Genomic DNA, 22,823 nt, shown 5'->3' with positions numbered 1-22,823 from the left:
TCATTCTTTTCAGGCAGTAGATAAATTATTTAAAAACTTATGTAATAATGACATTGAATTTGGTGGCAAAGTAATTATTAGGTCACTTCTGACAAACACTACTTGTTGTCGAACATTGGAATCAAACAAAAATTATTGAAAATTGTGTAAAAAATAGTCATTTATGAAGTAAATTCTAAATAATGACTTTAAAAGATAAAATAAGAGGAATTGTGACAAAGAGTATAAACAATGGCTATTAAAAATTGGAAACGGAAAATATTCTAAGAAATTTAAAATGGACAATGATATAACTTTACTTCGTCCGTCAAGTGTTGCGAGCAATTGAAAGTAGGGCGAAATTAGTAGGGCTCTACAGTCTCCTTTTATCCAAAAGAGCAAATTGTAATAATTAACGCTAATCAACTTTCCTTGTCCGAAGATGCCAAATTCATCGAGGCATTGATTGATGAAAACTCTCTTCTGTCGTGTCCCTTATGGTGCTACGTACCATAAACAGGACTCTGACACCTGGCTCGACCTCTGTCTAATAGATGAGCAAGATCGCCTGCTATCGTACTGGAAAATAGATACTCCCTTTATCAATGGACATGCCCTTATCACTGACAGACCACTGTCCGATCTCCCTTCTTTGTTTCTTGTCCAAGGTGCTGGAGTGGCTGGTGCACAGACAGCTCTCTGGATATCTCGAGTCAAGACTTCTCCTTGATAACCTGCAGACTGTTTTTTGCATCGACCACCGCACTCAGTCCGGCTTAATTAAGTTAATTGATGATGTCGGGAATGGTTCATTAACCAAAAGATGGTTACTATTCTTCTCCTCATCGACTTCAGCTAGGCATTTGACACAGTGTGTCACGCCAAGCTCCTTAGTAAGCTATCTTTCCTCGGCTTTTCTAAGCAAGTCATCTGCTGGCTTGCCTCTTCATTTACAAGAAGAGAACGGGCCGTAATTGGCAATAATGGCGAAAAATCCACCTTCTAGCCTCTTAACACCGTAGTGCCACAAGGATCCGTCCTTGGAGTCTAATATTTGCGTTATACGTCGATGACATCAGTTTTTGCTTAGATCCTGGTGTATCTCGTCTGATCTATGCGGATGACTTGACAATTTACAGTCAATGCCATCTTGAGGAGATCGATTCTTGTTCCACGAAGATGAGTGCTAATGCTGATAGGATAATGGGCTGGGCTGCAAATAACAATCGTGAACTCAATGTCCTTAAAACTAAGGCAATTGTCCTGCGCTCCCCCTACTACATCAACAGCTTATGATCTCAGGCTTACACCTACATCCACATAGGGGGAGCCGTTTCTTCATAACTTAAGAATGACATAATGCAGTATTTTTATAACATGTAGCTGCACTAAGGGCTGCAATTTGAAAGGGTGCCACTTGTTTATTGAAGGTAGATAAAAATACTTAATATCATGCTTTTGCAAAAATTTTTAGATTAAAAGAATTTTTGGATACAACCCAGACTCAATCAAGGCGATATGCTCTATACATTATATTTATACACATAATTTAAACAATTCAAGATACACTTGCCATGTAAAAACAAAATTTCAGCAATAAATATGACATATTTCTTTTATAATCAATGAAATTTCTCCATACAAGCCATTTTAGTTGAGTCAATGCGCGTACTTTTTTAAACTCACTAGATCGTAACAGTTCCAGAGAAAATATAGCATGTGGAGTATCATACATATATGATGTTGTACGAGACTGATCAATAATGTATAAAAGTCGCTGTCCATAAACAGATTTCTCAAATGCGTTACAAATCTTTTTTATCTAAAAAAATACATAAAAGTTACATCAATATAAATGATTTTTTAATGGTACATCATGATACTAGGGTCGTAAGTGGTACTTTCTCGCACAGCGAATTTATTACTTGAATAAAGTGAGGTCAGAAAATGCCACTACATACACCTATACCATACACTCATTTATAACACTGCCTGCATTAAATCTACCATATCACGCCTATCTGTATTGTAAGTTCCTTCCGACATGTAAGTTTAGGACCCGAGCGTAGCTTGGTGGATTCAAAACACGCAGTACCATAAAAACTTATGGAAAACTTTTTATCATAGAAATAACCTTTTTTTGATTTTGATGTCTTCGGTCGATAGAGAGCTGTTTCACAAAAAATTCAGCGCTATTATATGCAGTAGGACACTGTATACCTATACTATAAAAAATAAAAGTAAAAAATTACTTATAATACAAAACTTTTTAACATAATTGATATATTTTTTAAGACATGCACGATTCATGATTTTTTTACCTATCAAGTGGACGTAAGCACCAATTTATTTAGTCAGCAATTGGAGAAAAAATATATATCAAGCAGAAATAGTATATTATTTACCAAGAGCGTAAAGTGGGCTTTTTTTACTTTCGAGTGTGGAGTTTGCAGTACGAGTCAGAGGTAAGCTAGCACGAGTCGAAGGCGAGCTAGCACTAGCCGAAGGCGACTGCGTTTGCAAGCCGAAGAAGAGTGCGTTAGCGAGACAACGAGACAACGACAATGACAACGACAACGACGAGTACTGCAACCACACGAGGTCAAAAAGCCAACTTGGCCATTTGTGCACACCATATTTTTTGTAACGCATGTAATGATTTCTGCGTTTTTTGCCTAGAAGCGGCACTTATAAGGTCACTTCTTTCAAACTGCTTTTCACAGAATTATGGACACATTATTTTTACAATTACAATTACATTAATCGCAAAGTAAGGTAAATATAATAAGAATGAATAAATAATAGTATATTGTGTACCAGGGGCGTAAAGTGGGCTTTTTTAGGCCGAGTGTGGATTTTGCAGTACGAGCCGCAGACGAGTACTGCAAAATCTACGAGGCCAAAAAGCCCACTTAGCCCTTGGTGCACACCATATTTTATGTAACGCGCGGACGTATTTTCGCGTTTTTTCGTACGTGTTAAGAGGGACTGATGTGACTATCTTTTGACACGGCAACCGTGCTCTTGTCTTATTCAAACATTATATAAAAGTCAAATTCATTTTTATTTTTTTTTTTTTGTAAATAAATAATTGATTTTAACAGTACCGAATTTATAATGAGAAAATTGGAAAAAAATGAAATAAAGTATTAAGTAAAGGGTTTTAATGAAAAAAATAAGAAATTTCGACAATGTTAATTTATATTTAGTTATAAATTATATATTGTTCAAGAACATAACAGTTTGTACATTTTTTATTTAATAATAAATAATGCACATTTATCAAAATCAACTTTTTTTTTTAGATTACAAAAAAAAAAATTTGCGGGCAATAAAGGCCATTATTGCCCGCTGTTTAAATATGCGGGCAATAAAGGTTTTTATTGCCCGCTAAAATAACTTTTTTGCCCGCCGGTTAAAAAGGAGTCACTTTAGTCCCTATTAATAGGTACGAAAAACGCGAAAATCGTTCGCGTGTTACATAAATAAATAAATAAATATATATATATATATATATATAGCTAGAACTCGAAGCCAAATGAAGGAATCGCGCTGATTTTTTTTGGGAGTCAGGTACAACATACAGAACATAAATATACAGTCCGGGCAAAAATTAAAATTTTCACCTTCGATTTGACAGAGAACCATCTTTATATATATATATATATATATATATATATATATATATATGTGTGTGTGTGTGTGTGTGTGCGTGTGTGTGTGTGTGTGTGTGCAAACGCGGAAATCAGTACATACGCTACAAAAAATATGGTGTGCACCAAGGGTTAAGTGGGCTTTTTGGCCTCGTGCGCTTTTTGGAGTCGTCTGTGGCTCGTAAACGTTCAGTGCACGTATGATGAAAATTTATATTAATGATATGAAAGTACAAAGAGTTTATAATACCAAATATTCAGGCGTCATTTTTGATTCGCAAAAAGGTGTGAAAATCATGTAAGATATGTAGTAAATAGAACAAAGTATCTACGTTTCATATTCCGTAAACTTTCAAAATTAATGAATGTTAAAAATTTTATATGAGGCCTCATTTCACAGCATTGCTAACTATGGTGTCATAGTATGAGGAGGAGCTTATAATAATGTCCTATGCCAATTCGAGGCCATACAATAGAGACTATTAAAAATATTAGTAAATAATGATACGGAAACAGTAAGGTCAGTAAACATCAGAGATTCGTTAAAAGTTGAATGCTTATTACATTTCGACGAAGAATTATACATTAAATATAATATTAAATATAATAACTCGAAAAGTAATACTAGAAACAAATCAATTAATCTACAGGAAATTAAGAAAACAACATATACTAATAATTGTAAACTAGTCGCTATAAAAATGTTTAACTTACTGCTAAATCGGTTAAAAACTCTGCAATAAAAAAAGATTAAGTATAAAAATAAGATTATATAATGGCTAAGAGGATTAAATTTGACATGAAGGAAAAAAAACTGTTAACAAAAAACCTGAAAATGTATATTATGTTATTTTATTTAGTTTTAATAGTACATTCTGCAACAAGGGTCAAAAGTAGCAAATTTTTTCCGCTGGTGGGTTCACTGCAGTAAGCACCCGAGGGAAAAATCTTCTCGCGAGGGCAGTAAACCCACTAGCGGAAAAAATCTACTTTCGTTCCGTGTTGCATACAGTACTTTATTCCACTTTCGACTGAAATGGCTACTATTTATCTCTAAAAATCGAAGTCGACGTGTTTTTCTATATTTTTGTTTCATTCATTAAAAAAAAAAAAAAAAAATACTTTTGCCCCGCAAGTTTTACTTTTGCCCCGCTGATTTTACTTTTGCCCCGCTGATTTTATTTCTGCCCCGCAAACAGGTTTACAGGAAAAATATGCTACTTTTGCCCCGATTTTCAGGGTGAAAACGTGGCTATTTCGGTCGGGTGTAGAATAAATTATATTTTTATTAGTTGATTTATGCTGGACCTATGCACAGATAACTTGAATTACCTCTATAGGATGCTAGTTAACTAGCGTTTTATATACTCTGGTTGAATAAATAAATAAAATAAAAATAATACTATCATTTCTAAATAATAATGGCTGTGTTGTGGCCATGTGAAAAAGAACCAATTCACTCCCGCTTTATAGCCATGAAAAACGTGAAAATCTATACATGCGTCACAAAAACTATAGTGTGCACTACGGGCTAAGCGGGCTTTTTGACCTTGTGTGGTTTACAGTACTCGTCTTCGGCTCGGAGACTCTACACTCTTACACTAAAAAAGCCCATTTTACGGCCTTGGTGCACAATCTACTAATATGCAACATGGGACGAAAGTAGATTTTCCCTTGGCTGATTACTGCACACATGAGAATATTTTTTTCTAGTGATTACGGGTGACGGTAAAAATTTTTAAAAATAAAAATTAGAGAGTGTAAAGACTAGAAATTCAAAATTTATAAACTGAGTTTTTGAAATGAAAAAATTTATAAAACAAAAATGTTGAATTGAAATATTGCGAAAGGTGATATTTGTAGTTAAAATATTGCAAAAGGGATATTTTTAGGAATTTCCAAATGTAGGTTTTCAAAATTATACCTTTCCAATATTCTGGGACTTAAAATTTTACCTTTCGATATAATTGAATTCGTAATTTTTGCCTTTCAAATCTTTATTTTTCAAAATTTTTACCCTTACTCGGTGATTACTCCTCTAGGGTGATATAAACCCACCCGCGGGAAAAATCTGCTAATTTCGCCCCTTGTTGCATAATATACTATTTTGCTTGCTGATGAAAGTTTGCCTTGAATCGAAAATTCCATTTTCTTTGTTCTATTTCGAAAATTTTTAAAATTTTAAAATGTTCTCTATAGACATAAACGGACATGAGTACATCATGTGTACAAAAACGTTGGTGGAGACCTAGTGCTAAGTGAGTTTTTTGATCTTGTGTGGTTTGCAGTACAAGCCTTTGGCTCGTGCTATCTCGCTTTCGACTTTTATTGCAAACTTTACACTTGGTCTAAAAACCTACTTAACTCTTTATGCTCATTGTGTACTATTAGTCACCTCTTGAAGAATTCTAATCCTTCCGATGTGCTTCCATAAAATGCTAATCTTCCAAAAGATAGCAATATTATTTCATCAAACAGGTCTAAAAGACCAGATGCCGGTTGATGCAGTGTACAAATCACTATACATCCTCGAGCAGCAACATCTCTTAAGATTTTTGTCACTGTTATTGCAGCAAAACTATCTAGCCCAGTTGTTGGTTCATCGCAAAATAATACCCGTGGTTCAGTAAGCAACTATAATTAAAATAAAAATTTTAATTAGTGATAATATTAGTAAGTATTTATTCGATTTTTATCATTTAATTTTACAATTTAGTCTTATAATGTTTATCAAATCGAAAATTTCCATTATATTTAAAAACCGCTGCCAATTCATTGGCACGTAGCATTCTCCAACTAAATTTATAGGTCCGACTTAATTTATAAATAAAATATTGTTTTGATATATAGTTTATTTATGCTTTTTAAATGTTTACGAATGAATTTGTCTCAAATACCAGCAAAACCGCGCTTGAAGGTATGGTTTAATTTAAATAACCTATATCCCAAAGAGTGAGTGAGAAAAATCGGTTTTTACATTTCAGCTCTTTACTTGAGAACTGATCAACCAAATCGTTGAAAATTTAAACAGCAGATAGCTTTTTTTATGGTAAATCGCCAAATTAAATTTTGAAGCATTCTATCTATCATAGATAAAAAGCTATGAACAAAAATGTAAAAACTCAATTTACCGATATCTCATGTTTTTTATGAAGTTTGATAAAAATGTCATACGTTAACTAAGTACCTCAGTGCACTAAGAACAGTTTTTTATTGTTCTTCAAACTAAAATATACTTTGATATAGAATTTTAAGTCTATATCTACTACAGAATAGTAGATATGACTGATAATGTGAAATTCCTTCTCAGCGTATAACACAATTTTATAAAAATGTCTATTCCAAGGACTTTTGAACTAACAAACTAAATATTAATAAAAAGAGTTGAAGGAATGTAACGATTTTACATAAAGGTTAATGAGAAAAAATGCAACCTAACCTCTAAAATGAAAAAAAAATTTTGCGTGACTTTTCTTTCGCAAACTATTATATATATATATATATATATATATATATATATATATATATATATATATATATATATATATATATATATATATATATATATATAAAACCTAACAAATGAAAGCTAAAACACTCTAAGGAAAGGAATACAAAGGATTTTGAAACTTTTTTGTTACATATTTCTCGTTGCTACTGCTACGAAAGTACCCTGAAAAGGGTCTTGACCTGTGTTAACATTCTCGTAGTTTCCTAGCAGCAGCTGCACGACATGATGATTAGTCGAGGGTATGGAGATTGCCGACGCCCAGTTGCAATACGCCGAGCTGGAAGATCTCTATATAAAGATGGAGGTTTATCCATTGGAGGAAGAACAAGAGAAAGAAGACTTGCTGCCAAGGTGGATGTTTTCATCAACGCTACCGCCAACACCGATGGACGTTAGAAGTCCAGATTCTGCCGAGAAAGAAGAAAAAGATTTTTTCCTCTACGATCCGATGACCAAGATCTACGAATTGGTCAAGAATCTGGACTTGCGACCTTGGCCGAAGCATCTGCTAGCGGCAACTCCAAGCCCACCGAACAGCCCGATGGAAGTGGACGAGCCGAAAATGAAGCCTCAAGTCATCGACATCTTGTCTTCTCCAGAGGTTACCAAGGTTTCATTCTCTTCAGAGCCATCTTCAGAAATAAAGGTGCTCTGTGAAATCAAGACGCGACCGCGAGATGACGACGAGAATGATTAAGACTTCTTCGTCGCGCCTTCCCACTGCTTCAATTGCCTTCCTCCTGCTCGTAAAAGGCTTTTCTAGGCTTTTTAAGATGATGTTTTAACAATCTGTCTTTTTCAAGGCAACAAAAACCAATCAGCCCTTTTCAGGGCTACCATATTGATTAAACATTTGAACTAAATATTTTGTTATAACAGTTCTTTTTAGAACTATATATATATTTTTTCCCTTTACCCTCCTCCTTGCCTTACAAAAAATAAAAAATAATATTAAAAATATAGAAACAAGAGAACTGAGATCTTGTTTAAAACCATTCAAATGAATTTTTTTTTTTTTAACAATTTATAGCACTTTTTTATTGCATATTAAATAAAAATATACTTTCAGACATAATTATAAATCTATATCAATAAATATGACTGAAAAAGTGCGATTTGCTTATGAATTAGAAGCTTGAAAGCTGATATGACTATTTCTACACCCACTACTCATATTAAAATAGTGAAGATTGTAAAATAATGTAATTTTACCAATTCCATGAATCTAACAGCCAAAAGGGCAAATCCTTGCATGGATAAAAGCGAGCGTTTCTGGCTTCAAGATTCATTCGTTTTTGGATCTTTCTCAAGTTGATCTGGTTTCCTTAAACTACTTTTTGCGCTTTCCGGACGAGCACTGTTTCCCGACACCTTCGCCAGTAGACATCCTCAACGACGACTACAACGACGATCAGGAGCTAGTCTACAACCCGTACTTTCGAGTAGAAAGTATCGAGTGTCAAGCGGAGGTAATAGACATCTCTTTTTCACCGGAGACTTCGCCACTATAAAAGATCATTGAGATCTTCTTATCTCCGGAAGTCGAGATCCTGTCGACTCTGCAGAAGACACCTCCGCTAATAATTTACCAGGTGTCATCGCCTGACACTTAGCCTCAAAATCGACGTGCTGAGAAGAATGCCAACGAACCGCTATATCGCTCACCAGTCAAAAAATCTCAATCTTGAATTCTTCAGACAAAGAGGTTTCGTTTAGCGAGTTGAAATCAAGACTGGAAAAGCCTTCAAGGACAATAGACCTTATGACACCTGACAGTCATAGCAGCGACTACAGAACACCGGATCGCGAATCTGTCGGGAGACGTCTGATGTAAATTAGCAGCGATGAGGACAAGTAACCAGGTCGTCTTGTCATCTGCACAAAAGCATTAAAAGAAAAGTCCTTTTTAGGACCAACCCTTACACATTCAGACCTTTTCAGGGCTACCATATAAATTAAAACGGAAAATTATTTTTGTTTGTTGAAAGAACAGCTCTTATCAGAGGAATACATTTTAAAATTTTATTTAGAGGAGTCATAATGGTGCAGTCGGTAAGATGTCTGACTTCAGGGCCGAATTGCAGAGGTTTAACTCTCCGCAATGCCAACAAAGTTTTTTTTTCAATATCGTAAATATAGTAACTTTTAGTGATAATCCAAACATGAACTCTTAATAACTCACAACGGGTAAGTAGGTAAGACTGCTGACTGCTAACCGAAAGGTTCCCGGTTCGAATCTCCGTAAAACCAAAAATTTTTCATTTTCTGCAGTGACGCGAGAACGAAAAAAAATAATTTTGTAAATTAGAACTATAACGCATGCGTGAAATAGCACGGTTGAATTAGAACGCATGCGTGCATAGGTGAATTTACAAAGCATGTGAAGTAGTATCACCCTATTCCAATATCACCCTATTCCAGTATCACCCTGCCCCAGTATCACCCTGCCCCAGTATCACCCTGTCCCAGTATCACCCTGAATTAGTATCACCCTGAATTAGTATCACCCTGAATTAGTATCACCCTGCCCCAGTATCACCCTGCCCCAGTATCACCCTGAATTAGTATCACCCTGCCCCAGTATCACCCTGAATTAGTATTACCCTAAATTAGTATCACCTTGAATTAGTATCACTCTAGCTTATCTACTTTTAATTATTCGAAAACGTGCACGTAATTTTTTATCGTTATCTTAGCGTTAGAGTTCTTCGAGTGATACACGAAAAATTTCTAGAATCAATTCAAAATTTACAACCAGACATCCTGGCAGGATTGCCAATAAAACGCTCCAAATGAACTATTTGAAATTATTTTTTAAGTTCCGGGATGCCCTGGTATCCGAATTTATTCTGTGTGAAATTCGTTATTAAGAATATTTTGTAGTATTTCGATCTTGACTAACGTATTGTAGTCGAGACTAATATACCTGAAAGAGAAACTTATGTTTAATTTTTTCTTATTTTAGATTTATCTCTTAAACAGTTGTATTGCTGTTTTAAATACCTTCCTTAAGGGGACAGATACACCTTAAATTGTCATAAAATGAAAAATTTAATTTTTTGTTTATATTTTTTCCAAATTGTTTAAAAAATGGATAAACTATTAAATATATTCAGGTATAATGTAAAAAACATAAAATCATGTTTACATGTGCCATATTATCAGGTACGACATTTCTTCGAAGGCCAGAATTCAGAATTTCCATTTTTCAGCTACTGTAGACTTACTTAAGATTTGGACTTCGAAGGGCACTTTTATACTAATAGATATGCTTCAAACACATTTAGTTTCCAGATGAGTGTGGGGTTTTGCAAAAAAAAATATTATTTAAAAAAGATGTCTGGATATTAACATAAAATTTGTTACTTTTTTAATTGTTGAAACAATTATTCTTGATTATTTTGTTCATTATTGAAGGTATATCTGTCCCCTTAACTAGAACTTCTTCCAAAGACGCAGTGTCCTTGAAAGATTGAAGAACGTGACAAAAGTTAAAGTACAATTCAGAGAACTTAGTGCCTTTTAAATCGTACTATACTGAAAGAAAATGTGTCTCTAAAGAAATGTCTAAGCATTTTTTTCCTTGACTTACTTATTGTAGCCAAGGTTAATATACCTAAAAAAAAATTTTTAATTGTTTAGGCATAATCCTCTACAAATTTCAGATTGATCAACCGACTCGATACGGAGCTATTTGATTTTGAAATACGAAAAGTCGAAATGCCCCATAGTGCGACGGACCGAGCGCAATTTTATGACGAGCAGCTGCGTTTGCCTAAGATATCAACAGCGTCTAGAGCGATCATAATTAAGATAGCCTACGAGGCTCGGGCCTTTTTTTTTATTACAGAGACAGATTCGGGAATACGCACGCTTGCAGCTGTGTACCGATCCCGGAATTTTTCCGCTATTTTACAAAATATGAATATTTATTAGTCCGTGAGCCAAACCAAGTCCGTGAGGACTTGGCTTGAGCTGGGGAGCTCCTTTGTTGCTGGCACTTTTGCAACCGTTTCTTGAGTATTGTTCATTTCCATTCTTATTTAAATATTTTTCGGGTTTGCTTCTGTGTATGTACCAAGCCCCGCCCCCGTACCTCGGACCAGTAAGCCCCCAAGAAAGCCACCCATCGCGGTAAAGCCAACCCCGACACCTGTGGCCTTAGTAGCCCCCCCCCCCCTTCTCGACCCAACATGGCCCTATCCGGTCACCAACCAGCAGTGTTAGGTCGAACGGGATTTTTCGTTGACTGATAGGGCAGCTAGGTCATACTGGTTAGGCTGACCCAAGCCCCTGTACTATCCGACGGCCTAGGAGCGCCAGACAACCTAGTTTTTATACGGTACCATCAGATCGACGCAGTTAGCCCTCCTCGAGAGACCCTGGTGGGCAAACGTGCCCGGAAGCAGCTTGGGGATTGGTTGTGTGGGAGTGTTAAGGTGTAACATGAGTGTTCATGAGTTGTGTTTCCCAAACGGCACTACCGCCTTCGCCTGGTTAGGGGATTGCTCTTGTAACATTCAACGATGCTACCGCGCTTATATTATCATTACGCTTTTAGCCTGCACTTTCATGCAATAGCTGGGTGCTCTAAATGTTTGTGTAAAATAATGAAAGGAAAATAAAGCTTTCAGAAAATGATCCGGGGTTAGTCAGATCTAATTTCTAAAAGAAGAGAAGAGGGATAAATGACCCGGTGTTAAACGGTTCACTTATCCAAGCGATAGGTTGTAGAAAGGAGTAGAGAAAGTTAAGTAGGTAAACTATGCGGGTACCAGCACATGCGGGTACCAGATCATGCGGGTAGCAGCTCATGCGGGTCTCAGCTCACCCCCACTCTTTGCGGCTACCAGCTCACCCAGGGTACCCCCCCCCCTCAACCGCGTAATAAAGAGCGCGCTCTCGCGTCAGAGTCGGCGAGTCAGTGCTGGTCCCAGCTCTTCCAGTCGGTAATAAAGAGCGCGCGCTCGTAGTCGGCAAGCCAGTGGAATATCACAAAAATTTATCCGCGGCCGAGATTTGAACCCGGTACCCCCAGTACAGCAGGCCGAGACCTTACTCTCGACCCACCGCCGCACTTTTCAGACGCTCGCATATTAAGCGTACTCCTCAGTCTCCGAAACATCTTCCCACTCCATGTGAACGTTGGTGAGATAGTAGAGTTTCATGATTTTGACATTTTGCAGAGCGCAGGTAGACTTGTAGGCTCCATTGTGATTGGTGCATACAGTCACGATTTTCGGCAAATCTTTCGAGGGATATCCGTAATCGCAGATATCAGTGGAGGTGAGATCGAAACGTTCTAGCCATCGTTGGCGTAGTTCTCCTCTGTCGAAGATCTTGCTGGCGTCTCGAAGAGCTTCCCGGAGCAGCTTGCCGACCTCGGTGTAGGCTATGTTGCCCGATGACCAGGATAGCCCGTGATGGCTGCGCTCTAGCCACTCATTCTCCTTCCTATACTTTTCGTTGAGTCTTCTCCAGGGAAACGGTTCTCGAAATAGCAAGACTAGAGGCTCGCTCTCATCCGTGAGCGAGACAATAGCCAGCTCCTTGAGAACGAAATCGTTTCCAGGCTGCTTGAAGCCTTGCATATCCACAGCGTACTCCATTACACGAGCTTCTTCACGTCTCCGCTGACAGGACTATACTGAACGATAGTAGGCCGAAGTGTTGGCGGAAAAATTATCACGCGACTCGAATTCCAGACGAACGTCGACAGGCACGCTCTTCAACGTTTCGCTCTGCTTGGAGCAGTCGATAACGAAGAGAGGTATGTGCGTGATAAAGTCCGCCTTCTTCAGCAGCGGCTTGGGATTCTTGTCGTAGTAGGCGTTCTGGAAATTTGCGTACATATTATACAGTACGCTGTACTGATTTCGATTGATATCGAGATTCAAATTTCCATAGAGATAGTACTGGAGGAAGAGTTTGACGTTGCTGAGATTGCTATGATCGAAGCGACTGGCGTTCGCAGTTCTCAGACTCTTTCGATTAGTCTGCAGACCGAGAACGACGAATCGCGGCTTCTCCAGCTGATTCGACGTTTTTACCGTCCATACGTGCTTCGTGGAGACGGGAAGGAGCGGATACTCGTACAACTCCCAGCTGCGAAAACTCATGCTGATCGGTTTGTTCTTCTCCACGGACTGCAGCAGACGAATTTTCTGCACGTTCGACGCGACAACGTAGGGCATGAGCCACTCGATTTTCAATAGTCCAATATGATGTCCTCGTAAACGTCTTGTCCAGCCGCGTTTCTGCTAGCAGTCTGCGTAACGGCGTTCAGATCGCTTCGCGATCTCGTCAGTATGAGCTCGTGCTTGACGTTGACCACGATTTTGCGATAGTCAAAGCCGAGTCTCATACTGAGCGGTATGTTGATATCGAAATAGCCGGCATTGTTGGTCACTTGAAACGTCTCCTCAACGTTTAACCAGCCGGCATTTTCAAGCATCGAGCTCTGATTGGGATTGAAAGAAATCAAACCTTTAATGAACGTGCTAAGACCGACATTTTTAGATCTGTCGATTTCCACGGCATTTATTTCGTATCGAATCTCCTCGAACATGTGGCATATCGCGTCGTTGACCAATCGCATGCGCTCCATGACGCTATCGTCGGCTTACGTCAGTTTGCCGTGAATGTGCAGCGAGCTGCGCGATGGAAGAACGTATAGGTCTTGATGCTGAATGGCTATGCGTATCTCGTCGCTGTTGTTGTATCCAGATGGCGTGTAGGGATGATGAGCGTGTAACTCATAATGAGCTACAGACTCGTCGAAGGCCCCCGGCGCCTGTATACTCAGAATCTCCTGCATTATTATTTTCCACGAGGACGTACTCTGAATTTGAGACTCTTCAGGAAGTCTACGTTTTGTCGTGTTAGCGCTTTGGCGATTCGGTGCGTTTCGTTGGCTTGCTTATATAGCCAGCTCCGACTTTGCTGCTGTTGTAAACGATACCCATTATATCTATTTTAGGTGTAATCTCATGGTCATTATCTCTCCGCGAAAATTAACCAAGCGATTGTCTTGATCGACTATGCGCACTTGAAGCTGAACTTTACTGCTGCTGCTGCTAGCTCGTGTGCAATCTTTTTCATGACTAGCTCGACATTGTCAGCCGTCACATCCTTAGGCTTCATACGGATAGTACGATGCTTGCGACTGTTGTAGGCAGTCAGGAGTTTACTCAACACATCGTACCATTTGAAACTGCCGCGTAAACTAAACTGCTTCCACATGGCATTTTTTAACGTACGATTGAAGCGTTCGCAGATCGCAGCCTTGAGATTACTATACGTCGAGTACAGATTAATCTCGTACTGCTCCATGAGATTCCGAAAGGTGGAGTTGTAAAATTCTTTGCCACGATCCGTATGCAAGTTTCTAGGCACTCGACCTCCCAGCAGTATGCTTTTCATAGCAGCTGCTACGTCTTCGCCGGTTTTTCTCCTCACGGGAATGGCCCAAGCGAATTTCGAAAACGTCTAATCCACGAACATCGAATTTTCGACGCGTGTACGTACGACGAGCTGTCCTATGTAGCTCTTCAACTACAGCTCTCTTCGACATGTTCACAGCTCTTTATTCAGAGAGTGAATGTTTCGATTGATTTGCATGATCACGGTTTTTACAGTCTCGATCTCGCTGTCGATGCGTCTGAATTTTTTATTGATTTCACCTCGATACGCCTCCAGCAGCCGATCGATGACTTTTTTCGATTCTTCCTGCACGACGCGAAGATTAACGGCATCGTTTGGCTGCAGCGCTGCCGCGACGTTGCACAAGCGTTTATTTTCCAAATCAAATTGACCATCGGCGCTGACTTTGAAGCCGTGGTCAGGAGGTCCTCGACTGCCTTCGCCATGCTTCAAGTTACGTCCGAACACGTCGACGCTTATGATGTGAATGGGGGAACTAGAGTGAGTACGTCTCAATATATATAGCCAGTCTCGGTAAGCTCCTCGATAATCGAATGAATCTCGTTGGTGTGACTAGGATTTCCAGCTGACATTTCAGCTATGAGGAGACGAAGCCGTTCAACCAATTCATTTGGATCGTCCCAGTAAACGTAATCCATTTTCGTATCTCTCCTGGCGATTTTGTACGGCGGAAGCAGTGTACCACCACTTTCTTCTTCTTCTTCTTCTTCTTTGAGGGCAAGGATGACGTGTTGGGTAGAAAGAGAGGAGCGATAAAGTCATCGTATTTTTTACTATTGCGATAACGCAAAATCTCGTCGGGGCGGAAATTCCTCCTGTGCACGCTCGACAATTCGAGTATTTCTTGATAATTTTTTAGATCTGCAGCCGAGATAATAGCACGATTCGGTTTTTTGGTAATAATGAGTTTGAGAAGACCGTCGGTTTTCGGGAAAGTTCTGTCATCGACTATAATGATATCTCTATCGTGCTCTATTCTTTATTTGTCGAGTTTGTATCCGCCGCTGTCTTGCTCCTTCCGCACGCCGTAAACCTTATCCACATTTTTACGACGCAGAAGAAGCGAAAGCGATTTTGCTCTGTCGTCGTCGCTGTCGCTGTCGCTGTTTGCCGATTCGAACGTCATATCAGCAGCAGCCTGTATAGTTTCATTCGCTTCAGAAGTCTCATTCTCCTCAGCACTAGAATCGGTATACAAGTCATCGTCAGATTTTGTAATTCGTTTATTTGCTGCAGCAGCAGCAGTTTGCTCTCTAGCAGAATTGACCACTAACTGTTGCAAGGGATCGACGATCGGCTTGAAAGTCTCACTCAACGCTCTCTCAAAGTTTTCTTTACCGTACTTCAACAGATCAAACTTTCGCTTAACTGCGCTTCGTGCTTTCACGAGCTGTTCGAGTATATGCTTCTGCTGACTATTACTATCAGACATGTTGACATATCAACGGTTAGTGATAGACTGTTATAGATCGCTAACATCGTTCTATATTTATAGCAAAGCAGTCGGAACCCTTTCGATAACGACCCTCGTTGATCGGACTATCTTTGTCGATCATGAGAAAGGAGTGCTTATCGTCGGCCCAGCAGCTCGAGCATAACTCCTTGAACTGCACGAATGTCATGTCGCCATTGACGTGATCTGCATACAAGTGGCGTAAATTCACGTCATCTTGTCGAAATATAACCAGCAAATTGACATTATCTCTCACCAAGTGCTTCGGCACTTAAGCGTACGACTGACAGAGGTAAAAGCAGTCGACGCTCTTGTGTCGACCCATGCAGAAAAATGCTCGTATGTTATTTTGCTTCTCGCACGCTACGTCGACGAATATCATGATCGAATTGGGTAGTGCCTTGTCAGGCTGGGCTACTTCCTCGTGCTCGCTGAAAGCAAAGTAGCGATCGGTTCCAGCAACTCCGGGAAGCTCTTCGAGACGCCAGCAAGATCTTCGACAGAGGAGAACTACGCCAACGATGGCTAGAACGTTTCGATCTCACCGCCACTGATATCTGCGATTACGGATATCCCTCGGAAGATTTGCCGATAATCGTACGCTTAATATGCGAGCGCCTGAAAAGTGCGGCGGTGGGTCGAGAGTAAGGTCTCGGCCTGCTGTACTGGGGGTACCGTGTTCAAATCTCGGCCGCGGATAAATTTTTGTGATACTCCGCTGGCTTGCCGACTACGAGCGCACGCTCTTTATTAACGACTGGAAGAGCTGGGACCAGTACTGACTCGCCGACTCTGACGCGAGAGCGCGCTCTTTATTACGCGGCTGAAAGGGGGGGGGGGTACCCTGGGTGAGCTGGTAGCCGCTCGGAGAGGAAGTGAGCTGGTAGCCGCTCGGAGAGGGAGTGAGCTGGTAGCCGCAAAGAGTGGGGGTGAGCTGGGACCCGCATAGTTTACCTAATAGTTTAACTTTCTTTACTCCTTTCTACAACCTATGGCTTGGATAAGTGAACCGTTTAACACCGGGTCATTTATCCCTCTTCTCTTCTTTTAGAAATTAGATCTGACTAACCCCGGATCATTTTCTGAAAGCTTTATTTTCCTTTCATTATTTTACACAAACATTTAGAGCACCCAGCTATTGCACGAAAGTGCAGGCTAAAAGTGTAATAATAATATAAGCGCGGTAGCATCGTTGGATGTTACAAGAGGCTAAGACCAATCCCCTAACCAGGCGAAGGCGGTAGTGCCGGTTGGGAAACACAACTCATGAACACTCATGTTACACATTTACTCTGTACTACTTTAATTTTCGGCACTACCAGGGGGATCTGTTCCAGGCTGTGTTCCAAAACCTAATGTATGCCTTCTCCTTCTCGCGGCAGATTTAGACATGATGCTCTCGCACACACTTGCACGCATGGGCATTGCATACTTCGTTAAGTTATCGCCATTTTACAAGTTTTGTGGCAGACCATTTTGCTCAGACACACACTCTCACGAGTCAGTATCACTTCTTCACTCCGTACATAATTTCCACTCTACAAATTACATTACTTTATTCCGACTGAATAACCCGCATACTCATACGTCAACTCTCACACATACACGCTCGGCTTATCGGTGAACTGCGAGCGGGTCCGCACGACGCGGTTTTCCCCCTTCCAGCGGTGCACTCTCTTCTTTTCTTACGCTGGTTCCGCACTACGCTGGCTTTTTCCACGTAGTGTATGCGTGTGGACCGGCAGGATTGTAGGATTGAGGCTGCTACTCTCTCTCTATTTCTTTCCGACGGGAACTAGTGGCGATCATCTGACTGCTATTTCTCTCTCTTTCTCTCTGCAAACAGATTTCCAATGGTATTAGAACCAACGCATAGAGTGGTACAGCCCGGCAGAGAGAAGCACGGAAGCGACAGCACCCCGTCGCATTCACCCTTCCATAACTAAACATACTCTGAATGTTTCAGTTTTCCACATCAAACATGTCAATTGTTCTCTCACGCTGGCTGGCGATGCACTCCTCGGCGAAGAAGACGGCGATCTGGAGTGACTCCCACTCTCGGTAGAGGTATACGGGGTATCTTGACGTCTCGTTCGTCTGATAGTCTAGGTATAGTCTAGGTTCGTCTGATAGTCTCCCCAGTATCGGGGCTAAGCCGCGTCGACGATCCTCGGGAGGTCTCCGTCAGCGGTTCAGCCTATTTCACCGAGAAGTTACGGCTTCGGCTGGTCGATCGTGCGGCTTGGTGGGTGCCCTCAACTTCGGGAGTCTCCCGTGGTCTATCGGACTGGCCGCGTCTTCGGCCTCCAGGATGTTCCTGGTTCTCAGCGTATCACGTTTGTTTTGGCAGTGTGGGCAGGTATTCAGGTTCTTACCGAAGCGGCCACAATTGAGGCAGATCCTCTCCTGACGATGCTTTGGGCACTGGAAGATGGTGTGACCCCTTGTCCAACAGTTGAAGCAACAATAGGGTGAAGGATCAAGCTCTGGATCCGTCGGTATGGGATTAAGCCCATTGTAGCGCAAACCGGAGAGCTTAACCTTAAGCTGCGGGCCACTGCGTCTCTCTGTCCTCGGTACCAGAGTCGGCTCGACTCAACGACGATCATCTCGGCGGGTATCTTGAGCACTAGCTCCTTCCGACTGTAATTCAAGGTCCCACTCCATGGGTTCTTGACGACGGGTTCTCTCGACTGGCAAAAAATTCTGGCGGAGGTGTTCTGGGAGGTTATCCTAGGGTCCTACTCCATCAGGACCATGGTAAAGACTAAGTTCAGGAGATGGTCGTTGCGGCATAGTCCTCGTGCCGATAGTAGACTCTGAGACCTAAGTAGGGGAATCTTTTCTCTTCTCCTCTGGCTTTTACTCTTAGGGAATTCCATTATATCGGCAGCTACAACAGTGTATGGTTTCTCCACGATTCTCTTTCCTATGAAGCCTTGTGGGCCTTGCTATGACACTTTGTATTGCTGACAAGTCGGACAGGCAGTGACGAAGGAATGATCATTATGATACATTCCCGGCCAAAAATACTCTCTGGCTATTCTGTCGTATGTCTTTTCGACTCCTAGGTATCCGGCGGTAATTTCCCCGTGAGCAACAGTCATGACTTTTTCTCGTTGTTCGGTTGGTACTACTAGTTTCCAGGCTTCGTCGCTGTGAGTAATATGGCTTAACAATTGGTCTCTTTCAAATCGGTATAATTGGCCGTCTTCTACTCTCCACTGTGGAAATTTATTAGGGAACTCTTCTACTTCCTTTAATCGTCGGAGGTACCAAGAGTCAGAGATTTCCACTACGGCTGCCAATTCCGATTCAATCATTCTCGACAATGCATCTGGCACTTGATGGTTCGCTCCTTTACGATGAATGATGTCGAAGTCCCATTGTTAAACTTCCAGTGCCCGTCTGACCAGTCTTCCACTAGGTTCTTTTAATAAACGAAGCTAGCGTAACGCACTGTGATCTGTGATCACTGTGAAGTGGTATCCTTCGACGTATGGTCTTAAATTCTTTATGGCCCACACAAGTGCTAGACAATCCTTCTCCGTAGTAGTGTAGTTTTTCTCGGCGGCTGTTTAAACACAGCTAACATAAACAATTGGATGTTCACCGTCGTCGAACTCTTGAGTCAACACGGCTCCTATTGCGTAATTGCAGGCGTCACATTGAATACAGAACGGCTTGTTAAAATCTGGTCTGATAAGTACTGGCGCTACTGTTAAGGCTTTCTTGAGTTTTTTTAACGCGTCTTGCTGTTCGTCTCCCCAAGTTCATTGTTGGTCTTTACGTAGGAGTTTAAACAGAGAGATTTTAATCTCTGAGCTGTTTTCGATGAACCTGGCGTACCACCCGATCATTCCCAATACTCTCCTTAATTCTCTGACATTACTTAGTGCTGGGCAATACAATACCGGCGTCACTTTGTCTGGATCAGTCCTCAGTCCGCCTCTATTCAAGATGAAACCTAAACACTTGATCTGACTCACGCAAAACTGGCATTTCTTGGAATTCATAGTCTGCAGCAGCGCTCGGAGTGAGCGGTCGTGTTTTGCGCGCGTGTCTGTTTTGCTCGGGGCAGTATATAAGACTTTGTATATATAAATAACTAGTGATAAACATGTGATTTTTGTTTAAATAATAACAACTAAGATGGCCGGGAGGATAGGATAGGACCACCGCCGGATAAGTCCGACTTAAAATACTATAAGTGTCATCCTAATAAACAAGTAAAAACTGTAATTTGTATTATATGCGGAAACGCATATTACAAGAGTGATTTTAATAAAAAGAAAGTACCTAAATATGTTGATGAACACATAATAATCTGCCCAGAACATGTACTGAGAGATATTACAACAGACGCTGGTGAGCATATGCTAAATGATGTGGCAAAAAAGTTATTGCATTCATAAAAATGAAACAAACTGAAGAAATATGAGAAGAATTGCTTCAGGAATTACAAAATAAAACAATGGAAAAACATAATTCAACGATTCATGGTGAAGAAAGTGACATAGACAATCTCATAACTGAAAACAACTTATTAAAACAACTAGTTGCTGAACTACAAGATAAAAATCAACTACAGAAAGACATTATAGAATTAAAAAACTGAAACACAGGTAAATAAGAAAACATATGCTGGAGTGATGAGTGAAATTAAACCAAAACCGAAGCGAATTCCAAGAATAACAGTGAAGGCCAATGACCCCAACCAGAGTAATACAATGGAATTACTGACGGGCTGCCTTGTTACAAAGAAAGAAGTTTTAAACAATTTAATATCAAAGGTAAGGTACTACATATGTACATCAACAAAAGAAACAAGACCAACACAGTCCTAATGGAAGTACCGCCAGAAATATATAAGTACATTCGTGAAAGTAATAATAAAATTTTCGTAGGTCATCAGTGCTGCAAAGCCTATGATCTGATAAACGTTACACCTTGTAACAACTGTGGTAGATTTGGACATAGTGCAAACAAATGTAGAAATGTCTCAGCATGTATTAAGTGCTCAGATAATCATAACGTGAGTAAGTGTAAGAAGACAAACATAGAATGCTTAAACTGCAGTTACAACAATACAAAATATAGAACAAGTCTACCAACGGACCACTTGGCAACAGATAGGCTCAAGTGTTGTATACTTAGAAAGAAAATAAAATAATACATTAACTCTATTGATTACCCGGTAGTGCCTATTTTACAGGATTGGGATGAATCAAGTGCCATGATACAATTAAACAATCTACTAACTAACAAACAGCTTTATCAAAGGCAGATAAATACAGGCAAGAACTCAGGAAATAAACTAACTACGAAAACTACCCTACAACAACGAAATCTGAAACAACAGACACCTCAACAACAGCAGAGCAACAATGGCAGCCCAAGCGGATCTAATTGAAGAAATTCAAGATAACATACTTGAACAAGAACGTTTATATAGGGATATTGAGACTTTTAACAAAGAAAGAAACAGTAATAATAGTTTAATTTTACACTTGAATATTAGAAGCCTTAATGCAAACTTTGAAAAACTTCAAATCTTTATTAAAAGTCTCAAGATAAAACCTAATGTCATTGTATGTACAGAGGTATGGAAATTAACACATTATCAGTATTATAGAATGAAAGATTATAAATTGTATTATAACCACGGTGAAATTAATCAAAATGATGGTGTTGTAGTCTATGTAAATGAGAAGGTAATACACACTAATGAAACGATAGTTATAGACAAACTTAAATTATTAAACACTAATATTACATTGAATAATAACGAGCAACTAGAAATATCATCGCTTTATAGATCGCACGGACTGAGTAGTAGTGAATTTAACTTGAATTTAAAAACTAACTAAGAAAATAAAAGAAAAATTAAAAATCATATTATAGTCGGCGATTTTAATATAAATATACTGGATTGTAACATTATAAGCACTGATTTCCTAAACAACTTATTAGAAACAGGATTCCTTCCGGGTTTTACAAATACTACAAAAGACCATCTAATTTCACTGCGGAGGAAGGTACATGTATTGATAATATTTTTATCAAAGCAGACTTTCTCAACGCAAAAGCTCTAACGCTCATGGTGCCGATAACTGATCATTATCCGCTATTTTTAGAAATAAAAAATGGTAAATTCAACTCAAACAACAAAGAGACAAAAATAGACATGAATTATTGCAACTACAAAAAATTATTCAGTACGGCTAAACAAATAAAATTGGGCAAAATATAAAAATACAAAAGACTCGAATGAAAATATTAATGATATAATAAAAGAAATCCAATCCTGTATTAATAAATCAAAATACAAAAAACAGAATATTCGCAATTCTAATAAAAATCCCAGAAAAGACTGGATAACAACAGCAATATTGAACTCTTATAATACAAAACAAAGCTTATACAATGAACTGAAACAAAATCCAGATAATCATGAACTAAAAGCCAACTATAAAAAATTTGTAAAAACCTTAGATAAGGTCATAAAGGAAGCAAAAATCAACCATGATCAAAAATCAATAGAAATAAATAGTAATGATCCCAGAAAACTCTGGACATGCATAAATAAAAAAATAGGTAAAACTAAAAACAAAACAGATACTAATATTTCTCATTTGAAAATTGACGATAATATTATAAAAGATAAGAAAGAAATCGCGAACAAAATGACTGAGTACTATTGTAAACTTGGAGAAACATTGACTAATAAAATAACTACACTAATTAACAGAAATTTACAACTACCTGAAAGTAATCCAAAAAC

The 22,823-nt window shown here is 39.4% G+C and overlaps 1 protein-coding gene across 1 annotated transcript in view; it reads right to left on the bottom strand.

Moving 5' to 3' along the window:
- LOC103315901 (protein white) overlaps window positions 1–22,823 on the bottom strand; it is a 501,432-nt gene that overhangs the window by 91,600 nt on the left and 387,009 nt on the right. Inside the window, exons 7-9 of the mRNA XM_031928240.2 lie at window positions 6,028–6,266; window positions 2,114–2,204; window positions 1,553–1,801 (exon numbers count right to left, since the gene is read on the bottom strand). Of these exons, the coding sequence (XP_031784100.1) occupies window positions 1,553–1,801; window positions 2,114–2,204; window positions 6,028–6,266 (579 nt within the window). The remainder of the gene's footprint in view (window positions 1–1,552; window positions 1,802–2,113; window positions 2,205–6,027; window positions 6,267–22,823) is intronic.

Source organism: Nasonia vitripennis (assembly GCF_009193385.2).
Source record: "Nasonia vitripennis strain AsymCx chromosome 4 unlocalized genomic scaffold, Nvit_psr_1.1 chr4_random0005, whole genome shotgun sequence".
NCBI classification, from domain to species: Eukaryota; Metazoa; Arthropoda; class Insecta; order Hymenoptera; family Pteromalidae; genus Nasonia; species Nasonia vitripennis.
The sequence above is the reverse complement of the archived record's forward strand: the minus strand, read 5'-3'. Positions and strand labels throughout refer to the sequence as shown.